The sequence below is a fragment of the Euphorbia lathyris genome, chromosome 8, assembly GCF_963576675.1.
Source record: "Euphorbia lathyris chromosome 8, ddEupLath1.1, whole genome shotgun sequence".
Taxonomy (NCBI): Eukaryota; Viridiplantae; Streptophyta; class Magnoliopsida; order Malpighiales; family Euphorbiaceae; genus Euphorbia; species Euphorbia lathyris.
The window spans coordinates 74,024,477-74,036,417 of NC_088917.1; the positions used below are offsets into that span (position 1 = coordinate 74,024,477).

Consider the following 11,941-nt stretch of genomic DNA (forward strand, 5'->3'; position numbering starts at 1 on the left):
AAAAGTTAATCCTTTACATTTCAAATGAGCTTCAAGAAAACTCTATCAATAATATGAAACTTCTAAACATAAAATAACATATTATATAAAAGATAAATGAAACCAAATAAATTATAAAAAAACAAATTGAAAACCAAGAAACTAATTTAGGAATTTGAATGTCAATATACGATCAACGATCTATACGAGTATATCATATCAATTTGATATGGGAGGATATTTAGTGTAAGTTTTCAGGTGATTTGACAGCCAATGGATGATCCGAGATAATACAGAAAAGAGATCAAAGGAGAGATCGAAGACTGATAACTCACACTGATGTCTAAATTAATAAAGTATTTAGCGGAAAAAAAGAAAAAGAAAAATAAACTTTAAAGTTCAGTAATGGTATATTCTCTCAATGCATTCATTTTATTCTATTTATAATATACAAATGACTAGTTTGGAATTAGTGTTAATTTTTATGATCTAGTTGGTAGCAGAAACATATGTAGAGGTATGAAGAGGAATATATCTCGTAACAGATCTATCAAGATTTGACAATTTCTGACCACAAGTCATATGTTACTATCAATTGGCGTGTTTCTATCAATCATCTATTTGTCCACGCGGTTATAACATATTCAAGGTCCATATGTGTAATGTAATAAATTATAGTTATCAATTATCGTTTCACTTTTCTTTTTATAATCCATATTTTAATTTCAATATTTTGATATTTTTTTAAGTGATAATATCTCAAATCACTTTAATGATTTGATGGAAGGACTTTGAATGGTCATATAGAGTTAGTAAAGAAAAAAGATAAAGCAACCACAGGATTATGGTGTAGTGGTAAAAGCTCCTCATTCCTTAACCAAAGGTCTAGGGATCGATCATCGTCTTTGGAAATGGAAAGAATTTCATCAATTCATTTTGCAATTAATGGTTGAGATGATTATAACTCCACCAACTCTAGAGGATCCCTAGGCAGATGGAAAGAATTTCATCAATTCATTTTGCAAACCATCAGCGAAAGTGAATAGTCACTGCTGTCGGCATTGGATACAACACTTACGAACTAAAAAAGAAAATCTCACTGCTGTCGCTGCCGTCGGCATTGGATACAACACTTACGAACTAAAAACGAAAAAGGATAAAGCATAAAAAACATTAACAGTTAACAACGGTGTCCGAACAACAGAAAGGACAACCCGATTTGTTGACGGAAATAAACCAGATACAAAGTATCGAATCAAAGCTAATAAGGATCTAAATACCGCAAACAAAATTCCAACAACAGATTTTACACTAAGATCAAGAACATAGACCAGAGACAAAGAGGCCCCGAGTTCCTTCTAACTCGTGTTGCTGCAACCCCCGTCATCCTGAATCATATCCAAGGGGTGGCTGTCGAAGAAGCTGAGAAAAAACAGAGGAAGGAGTGGATCGGGGTAAAAGGAGAAGAAGATAGAAAAATACTTACTGAAATGAGAGGGAGAGGAGCAAATCTATGAAGAAAAGGGAAAAAACCCACTGCAAGGGCCAAAGATTAAAGAGATCTCTAATGTTATATAGATGATAGATGATGTAATTATATTTTTAATGTGTGTAAATTAGACCAATTTTACTCTTCACATAATATCATCTAGATTCCATTGTTAGATACAGACTTATTAAAATCTTAATTAATAAGTCTAGATGTAATGATAAATGACAAATACATGTTTATACATAATAAAAGAATATATGGTACCCACGTGTGTTTTTGATCTAGCCCATAACACAATATCATTTTTTGAACTTAAAAGAAAGTACAACATATATATATTTTTTTTTTATCTGAGAAGTGATAGCATGACATATAAATAGAATACAAATATTAACCTTTCATTTATTAATTCGAAGTCCACCCAATCAAAACCTTAAATTATAGTTATTTACATCATTTTTTTTTCATGGTTACACATATTTCTTTCAAAGGATAAAGACAAAAAAAAATACAGATTTAATCTTAACGTCCGAAATTGTATAAATTTAATCCTAATGTTTTTTAGCAAGATCAATTTTAGTCATATATTGTCGAAAATTAGAAAAAACCGATTGACCGTTATTTAACGGTCACTTTAAACCTTCCAAACATCAATTATGTCTAAGATATTTAAAGTATTATTAACAAAATTATAAAAATTATGTTAAAATGCTAATAACGAAATCTACTACATAAGTTAATTATAATTTTTTTTTGTCAAACTGTCTAAAATATTTAATATGTTATTAATATAGTTACAAATTGGAATGTTTGGTGTGACAGTTAAATACAGTCAAACCAGTCTTTTCAAATTTTTGGTAGCTCATAATTAAAATTGATCTTGCTTGAAAACATTAGAGTTAAATTTTTTTATTCCGTATATTAAGGAGAAATTTGCACTTTTTTTAAAAATGTTACAGGGTTAAATTTGTCACATTTTTTTAAATAATATCAATTTTGTAAAAGTTCTTATTAAATTTTATCAGTCATACATGATATATACTAATTATCTGATAGAGATGTAAATGGGATGGAGATTTCCCGTCATCATCGGTAAAAATCCCCGTGGGACGGGGATAGATATAATTTTTTTCCATGGAGGGGATGGTGCGGGGATGGGGAAAAATATTCCCACCCACGGCGATCCTCGTTAATCCCTGATGGACCCGATTAATGCCCGTGATAATTAAATTTTTATGATTTAAGTATATTTTAATTAGTTAATTGATTGTTTTTAATTTTTATGTTTTGTGGTTTGAAAATTTTGAAAATAATTGTTGATGTTTGTTATTATTAACTACTATTTTTAAAAGTTCAAGGATTTATTAATTCTTTTGTGAAACATAAATATCGATTCCTCAAAAAATAAGGAATGGAAGATGGAGAATGCTGATAAAGTTTTTATAACATCTATAAACATGGAATATGAATCCTTGCGAGATAGGGATGAGAATAAATTTATCTCAACCTAACTCATGAGGAATTCCCAACTAGTCCAGAAATAGGGATGGGAAATGCATTCCACAGCTCGTCCCGCCTAGTCTACGTCTATCTAATAGGGTTGTAATCGAGCCGAGCTTTGACCTGCTCAAGCTCGGTTCGCTATAAAATTAACGACCTCGAGCCCAAGCTGAGCTTTGGTTTGCTCAAGCTCGGCTCGGCTCATTAGAAAATAAACGAGCTCGAGTCGAGCTTCAAGCTTGTTTCGAGCCCAAAATCCTTTTTGAACTTGGTTCATTAAGAAAATTATCTAACCATAAATTGTTTGTGAGTAAATCATTAATTATATTTATGAAATTTGCTTGCAAATAACTCTTTAATTGTGTACATAAACAAGCGTACAAATAAAGTTCGTGAATAAATAAACAAGATGCTTATAGATAGTTCGTCTATTACTCATTTATTACATTTGTGAATGAACTTATCTAATAGCAAATGAAATAATATAAAGTTTATCCCTACTAAAAATAATAATTAAGTTTAGATATTTGTGAACTAGCACAAAATTATATAGTTTCTACAAAATTAAAATTTATTGATAAATATTTTAATCAAGCATCCTCGCAAGCTTTCGAACCGAGTTTTGACCTGCTCAATCTCGACTCATTTATGAACCAAACCAGTATATTATGTTCATGAACGGCTCATTTACAAATCGAACTGAATCGAGTGGAGTTTTTATCGAGCTGACCAACGTCTCGGCTCATTTAGAGCCCTACTATCTAACATCCGAAGATAAATAATAAATAATAAGAATATTATACAGGTACCAACTCTTTTTATTTCTTTTATCTATTCCTTCTTTCCACACTCTTCTAGCCGCTTTTTCTTCTGTTTCTGTTTTCTTTCATTCATCCTTTCCTCCTAATCTAATTTTCCGGTCAAATCTCAACCTGAAACAAATACTATTGAATTCCTCGTATTTCAAGGAAGAGACTGATACCAATTTGAAACCATAACTCATCGAAAATATTGTTGATCGGAGCGGCGGAAAAATAAGTAGATCTGGCCATTTGACCGATTGTAATGGTGAGTGAAGCACACCATCAGACTTCACAAAGCATCAGCTGACTGGTGGTGTTTTTTGGATTATCGGCAAACTCCGGCGATAGTACCGGCGACTGTCCACCACGTGAAGGCGATATTCTTGTGAGCCTTTTTCGAACATAACTTTGACCTATAGATTTAATTTTTTTTCCAATAAATTTAATTTATAATACGGATAAATTATTATTGGGACGATATATAAACTTATATAATTGGACATTTAAGTGAGTTTTAAGAGTATGTTGAGTATAATCTAGCATAAATATCATTGTGTAAACTAATTGGACATTTAATTATAAGAGAATGCACTTTAAGTGAGTAAGACTTCGAATACTTTGATTAGCTAATTGGGCGTAATTGCTTGTATTGAATGAATTAGTGACATAGGTAGATTTTGTAAAATGTTGGATTAAGATATATGTGATGATTATATTAATTGATATATTGATACGTGATCAAATGTTAGGAATTGATGTATGGTATAAAGTAAGATTATTGATGAAGTATGAGATGATTTATGAATCTAAGAATGAATTTCATGAAGTGAAATATTAATGGGTATGATTAAGTGTAGAATCAAATGTAAATGACTATCTTGAGTCAGTATGTACAATGATCCGGAGGATGTTAATTCCGTGATCACATACATCTATCTTTAAAGGAAGACGATAGGGTATTTCATAGCTCTAAATGAGCTAGTACTCTGTTTTCAAACAGAGGCAATAGTAGTACCGTTATGATAAAATACGTACACAGAGGTGATAGTTTATGCCTATGGTCGATGATGAATTATTTAACTAAGACCATTGGGTATATTTCACTTAGCTTAGCTGGTTTTCTTAATATAAATATAATGGACTTTTGAATTTGTTAGCAAACATCTGTCGTAATACAGGGTATGTGTATTTGCAATGTCTAGTTTAATTCTTGGTTGATGCGTTCATATGTATGGTATATATACACACACACACACACACATATATATATGTTTATTTAATAGGCAACACAACTCACAACATGCCAATTTTTTTTTTTTAAGATGGATAAAAAATCTTCAGTTTGTTAGTTTTTATCTGCCCATCTTGCATTCAGGTCGGTCAACACAATCTCATTCTCATACACATGTCATGGACACTAATAGATAAAAGAAGACTTAATTTATTTTATGTTGGAAATTGTGTGATTAGTGATTTGATTGATGTGCATGATTAACGTGATCGGAGTGGGACGATACATTTAGTGATAACAGAGCGGATTTATCTTCCTAATGAATGTTACAAAGCATTCTTTGCGTTTCTAGAATTAGACTAGTGTATAAACATATTACATTCATAAATTTTAACATCACCATGTGCATTCAGGAAAATGACATCTCATAAGAATGACAATGCTGACCATGCATCTAATGAAGAGCCTAAGGGAGGCAACTCCAAATTTGTTGCACCTAAGGCTGAGGGTGGAGCTGATTTAGGCGGGACACCTAGTGTACCTCGATGGATTCAGCAGTTTGCAAATGTTATTGGCACGATGACAGCCCAAATGCAAGCTCAAGCACAAGCACAAGTGCCGACTTTCGATAAAAACCTTAAGCGGATCCGTAAGTTAGGAGTTGAGAACTTTACAGGAAGTCTAGACCCACAGGAAGCTCATTATTGGCTTATGAAGGTCGAGGATGTTCTAGAGCTGATACCGTGTGCTCCTGAGACGTGGGTGAGATATGTAGAATGTCTCCTAACTAGTGATGCATGGACTTGGTGGAATTCTCTAAAGAGGACTAGAGGCGATCAGGTGATCACATGGACCGACTTTAAGAAAGAATTTGATGATAAGTACTTCCCTCAGTCATACCGTGATAAGAAAAAGATAGAGTTTTTGACTTTGAAACAAAATGAGATGGCCGTACATGAGTATGAGCACCGCTTTGCTGCATTGTCCACCTATGCACCATTTGTTGCAACTGAAGAGGACAAATGTATTATATTTGAGCAGGGTTTGAACCCAGAAATCAAAATGGGTATACCCCGCATTAGAGATTTCAAACTCCTTGTTGAGACAGCCATGAGGATTGAGAATGTTCTTAATCAGAGAAGCCAGTCATGGGCAGCTAAGAGAGCTAGATCTGATAGTCCGGAGGAGCAGAACCGATTAACCAAGAGAAGAGGATCACAGTCCTTTTCTAGCGAGGAAGATGATTTTTATCAGAATGACAACTACTACGAAGAAGGTAGATTAGGGGGTAGTGGATATGTGGAATATGGTACGGTTTCAGGTGGACAATCTACGGGCAACAATATGCAATATGGTAGTGGATCAGGTAATACGTTCAGAGGAAGTGCAAGGTCAGATTTCGTTCCTGCTTGTAGCACTTGTGGACGACATCATAGAGGGGTGTGCTGGAGACTTAAAAAGATCACATGTTATGGATGTGGTGAGGTGGGCCACTACAGAAATGTGTGTCCATATGGTACAGAAACAGCTCCATCTCAGACTATAGGATGGGGCAACGCAATGGACGACACAATTGGGGCTGATAGCGTCCAAGACGAACAGGAAGCACTCATTGCACCTGATGTGATATCCGGTACTATTTCTATCTTTGATACTCCCGCTCTTGCATTAATAAACTCTGGATCAACCCATTCATTCATGACACCTGAATTTAGCTTAAAAGTGTTTGAAAGAATAGAATCTCTAGGTTCTGGGATGAGGGTAACGTCTCCAGTCGGAGATACTAGTACCGTGGTTAATAAGGTTGTAAAAGCTTGTCCAATAACAGTGAGAGGGAAAGTGTTTCCGGCTGACCTAACTATATTAGATTTCAAAGATTTTGATGTTATTTTGGGAATGGATTGGTTGTCACAATATAGGGCGGTAATAAACTGCTATACCAGAGAGGTAACGTTGGTTACTGACGGGAATAGCAAAGTGACCTTTTTGGGGAAAGGTCAATAGTACCTTTACGTCTAGTGTCAATAGTTCAGGCTTTAAAAGAGAAATGGAAAACATTTAGGACTGTAGATGTAATTTATCTTCTGTTTTATATTAGGTTTTCGCGGAACGAAAAGTTTCCAGTTTTAGTAAATAGTGGCTTCCTTCTGATTACTCGTCATTTTCCTAGGATCCGAGGTTCGGTTTAATTAGTGTTTTTTTCAGCCTTCCCTTATAACAAATAATAATAGTTAGTTTGCAAGGTCAGATTTCGTTCCTGCTTGTAGCACTTGTAGACGACATCATAGAGGGGTGTGCTGGAGACTTAAAAAGATCACATGTTATGGATGTGGTGAGGTGGGCCACTACAGAAATGCGTGTCCATATGGTACAGGAACAGCTCCATCTCAGACTATAGGATGGGGCAACGCAATAGACGACACAATTGGGGCTGATAGAGTCCAAGACGAACAGGAGGCACTCATTGCACCTGATGTGATATCCGGTACTATTTCTATCTTTGGTACTCCCGCTCTTGCATTAATAAACTCTGGATCAACCAATTCATTCATGACACCTGAATTTAGCTTAAAAGTGTCTGAAAGAGTAGAATCTCTAGGTTCTGGGATGAGTGTAGCATTTCCGATCGGAGATACTACTAAACTGGTGAATAAGGTTGTAAAAGCTTGTCCAATAACAGTGAGAGGGAAAGAGTTTCCGGCTGACCTAACTATATTAGATTTCAAAGATGTTGATGTTATTTTGGGAATGGATTGGTTGTCACAATATAGGGCGGTAATAAACTGCTATACCAGAGAGGTAACGTTGGGTACTGATGGGGATAACAGAGTGACGTTTTTGGGGAAAGGTCAATAGTACCTATACGTCTAGTGTCAGTTACGAGAAAATATTTAGGACTGTAAATGTAATTTATCTTCTGTTTTATATTAGGTTTTTACAAAGCCTAAAGTATCCAGGTTTAGTAGTGGCTTCCTTACTATGATCTGAGAGTTAGTGTTTTTTCAAGCTTTCCTTGTAAAAAAACAATAATAATAATAAATTAGTTCCTTTTCATGAAGTAAAGTGTGAGCTTGAATTTGAAATATAATCTATTTAACCCTATTTCCAAATTATAGATATATGGAGTTCTTTTTTCAGGTAAATGAAAAATGTATTCGTGGTTTAACCGATTTGCAAATGCTGTCTTGTGATTTAAAAAGTAAATATGAGTCTGTGATTTGTTCCTTTTATAGTTAAAAGGATATTTGTGATTTGTGCAGTTTATAATTAAAAGGATATCAGTCAATTTTTGGTCAAAAAAAAAGTACTCGTTGTTTAGTTAATTTGTAAAGTGAGACTTTATATATTAGCTAATTTGTAAAGCTATTCTTTTTAATTGCTTAAATTGCTCTTTTTTGGGTTAAATAGCCATGATAATAAATATTTTGCAGAATGCATGAGTTTGCAAACAGCACAAACCAAACCACGGACTTTTGTTTGAGTTATAAAATCATGGGTGCATTTGCAAAAAGATTAAACCACCATTGTTATTGTGTGGTTTCGGATGTTTCAACTTTACTTGTCCGTTTGGTTATCTTTTTCGTTTTTTTTAAACTTTATTTTATGTTATCAAAGTTAGGTTTTTATTCAAGTATTAGGTAATACCAGTAATGAGATGTATAAATTCTAACATGCAATCTATAAATTATTAATAATTGTAATAAACCATATAATAATACACGGGATACTATGTATATTAAGAGACTAGATTGATATATTTTATTTAGGAGTAACACATATATATAAGGTTCTCCTTCAATCAAGGATACATAAAAGACCCCCGTAGCATCTTACAACAATTCTATAGCAGTCTAAAGCATGCTTTAGTTGATTTAGGCATATTTACATTTATTACATTGAATTATTATGTAACAATAATCAAGCAAAGTATATCGTTAGCTCCTGAGCTACTGAGCTTGTCCCAAAAGCTTGATTGACATTTTAAACTTATAAAGTGTATTGTTAGCTCCTTAAACTTGCTTAAAATAACCTATTGGCCACCTGAATATGTTTAAAGTGAATTGACTCTCTAAACTTGCTTACAGTGACCTGTTAGCCTTCTGAACTTGTTTAAAGTGATATACATTTCAATTTATCTAAATTTGTAAAAAAAAAGAAAGAATCAAAACTTAAAAAAAAGGGTCTAATTTGCGATTCTAATTCTTTAGAGCAAATTAACTTTATGTTTTTTAGACCTTTAGGACGTTTTTTTTTTTATAAATGTAGGGACTTAATTATGACACTTTAAGCAAGTTCAAAGGGCTAATGAGACACTATGTAAGTTTAGGAGGACAATCAAGTTTTTTTTGTACAAGTTCAGGTAGTAACTGATGTATTAAGCCAATAAAATATCAAAATGGTTTCAAATTAAAAAAAAAAAAACTAATTTAGTTCGCACCTAAAAAAAATAAGATTTCAGTCTTAACTATTGTTAAATGGTATAATTGAAAATCAAAATGGTTTCAAATTAAAAAGAAAAAACTAATTTAGTTCGCGCATAAAAAAAATACAATTTCAATCTTAACTATTGTTAAATGGTATGATTAAAGCTACCATTAACAGAAATTGATAGATCATGACAGATCAATGTTGTATCGTCAATTTTGTCTAGATAATATATTTCAGTTTTAATATCGTTCTCATTTTTCAGCATTACCAATTGTATAAACATTGTGACATCTGAACATTGTGACATCTGATGTGTCGATTTGTATTAGTGAGAATTTATTAGGAATGAAATTATTGCTATTTTTGTATGTTTAGCTAAGCTAGTTCTTTCCCAAAAATTTCTATGTTATTTTGATTTTTATTCCAAAATTAAATAAGAGATGAGATACAAATTTAGATCTATAGAGAGTGGATTTAACTTTTACCTACAATTTTAAATTTAAGACCGGACTGTGCTTTTCAAGTCTTAACCGAATATGAGTTCTTTTTTTTCTCCATTAAGCTAAAATATACATTTTTAAGTCTTATTATGTGGTCAAATGTTCGAGGTTCAATAAAGACCCAGAACGTGAAATTGTACCGAAAAAAAGTTTAATATATCGTTAGCAATATACTTATATACTTGTTTAAAAAAATTATTGTCTCCTTAAGACCCATATTTAACGTGGCAGTTTTGGCATATCATGTGAAGTAAATTATCTAAATCTTATTATGATCTCGTTTGGTAAAGATTTTTTTGGGATAAAATTGGAGATTTGTGCCACTTAGGTTTTGATTAGTTAAGCTTCTAATAGTGGTGTTTGGTGAATAGAAGTTTGAAATAGATTATTAGGTTTAAAAAGCTAATTTTGAAAAAGCTGGTTTTAGGAGTTTTTTCAATTAGCTTATTGCTCCATTTATTTTGAAGGACATTTTTGTTCCTAATTATCATCCCTTAACTCCAAATAAAATATAGCCGTAAAATATAGTTGTTCTTATTTCTCATTTTGCACAAACAGTTATTAACAATTAGCTAAGTTTTACCAAACAAGTTTATACAATCAGTTAACTAAAAAAAGTAATCAATTAACAATTAATATAATCAGCTAATAGCTAATAATTAATAGCTGTTTGCCAAACTCAACCTATAAGATATATGAGATTATGACATCATATATCATGGCTTGTTATTTAATCTCATTTAAGCTTTTGGATCCAAAACAGTTTTGATAGCCCAACAAAAAATAACCATACTAAATATATGGGTAGCACCATTGCTCATCTTCACTTTAGTGACTTTTGACAAGTTTAAACAATGCGCGACATTTAATATTAAAAGTGATGCGATTGAAAAATTAGCTTGCAAGTTCTTAGAGTAATTTGATAAATTTTTTAATGCAGTGACATTTTTGTAATTTCGGTCAAATTCTTTCGTTTAAACCAGCGCAAATATGATTTACTGTTTTTTTTTTTTATGTAATTTTCTTTTTAAACTCTTTTCATATTTCGTAGGAAACAGTTTAGAGTTTCATTTTTGCTATTTAAGAAGCATTTGCAGATGTATTAAACAAGTTTTGATATCCAAATAATACTATTTAGTATTTTCTAGAATTCTTGTAATTTTGAATGTTGATTAATTTCTGTTGCATTAAAAAGTTGTGCAATCTTATTTATCCCTTTAGGTCTAAAGTCGTTTTGATACCTAATAAAAATTAGGATTTTTACATGAAAATCACATTAAATATAAAAATCATAATTACATCATATTACAAAACTTAATTCTAAATTTGTCATTATTTAGAGGTAGACCTATCCATGGGCCGGGCCAGTCGGGTTTTTAGGTAAAAATGCTCAGCCCAAGCCCAGTCCAGCCCACAATTACTTTTGGCGGGCTCGGGCCGGGCTGGGCTCGGGTTTAAAAATCAAATCCCGAGCCCAACCCATATAAGCCCACCTAAATATATATATAATTGTTAATTATAAAAAATAAATATTATACTTAAAAATAAATATTTAATATATATATATATATATATATATTTATTTATTAATTAATATTAATAAGCGGGTCGGGCTGGGCCGGTCCGTGTTATTTTTATTAATCCCAAGCCCGCCCAAAAAATAGGCGGGCTTTGTCGAGCCTGGGCCGGGCTGGGCCGATGAACAATTTTTATTGTCCAAGCCCGGTCCAAGGGACACGGGCCTGGACGGGCCGGGCGGGTACCCGGACCCGTGGACATGTAATTTAGAGGTGTCAAAATGGATAAGTAGATTAATCCAATCCATTTAATAAATGGATCAATCCGACCTAACCATTTACTAAATGAGTTGAAACAATCCATTTACATATAGATTAACATGATCTAATCCATGTATTAAATGAGTTGACTCATTACCCAATTAACAAAATCTAATTAAAAATTATAAAAAAATAAAAAATATGTAAAAAGCATAAAAACGGAAAAACTT

The 11,941-nt window shown here is 32.6% G+C and overlaps 1 protein-coding gene across 2 annotated transcripts; it reads left to right on the top strand.

Moving 5' to 3' along the window:
* The first annotated feature begins 3,787 nt into the window (after positions 1-3,787).
* LOC136202609 (uncharacterized) lies at positions 3,788-8,068 on the top strand. 2 transcript variants are annotated; one of them, XM_065993338.1, is made up of 3 exons: positions 3,788-4,159; positions 5,419-6,638; positions 7,254-8,068. In XM_065993338.1, exons 2-3 carry the CDS (start codon positions 5,423-5,425, stop codon positions 7,859-7,861), a joined length of 1,824 nt encoding a protein of 607 aa, XP_065849410.1. In that variant the 5' UTR covers positions 3,788-4,159; positions 5,419-5,422; the 3' UTR covers positions 7,862-8,068. The 2 variants fall into 2 exon arrangements, with proteins under 2 accessions (XP_065849410.1, XP_065849411.1); XM_065993339.1 differs by having other exon boundaries at positions 7,273-7,554.
* The last annotated feature ends 3,873 nt before the right edge of the window (positions 8,069-11,941 follow it).

Coding starts and splice junctions, on each gene's coding strand:
- LOC136202609 (XM_065993338.1), top strand. CDS start 5,423: ATGACATCTCATAAGAATGACAATGCTGACCATGCATCTAATGAAGAG. Junction 6,639..7,253: donor TGCACCTGATGTGATATCCG/GTACTATTTCTA, acceptor TTGCAAGGTCAG/ATTTCGTTCCTGCTTGTAGC.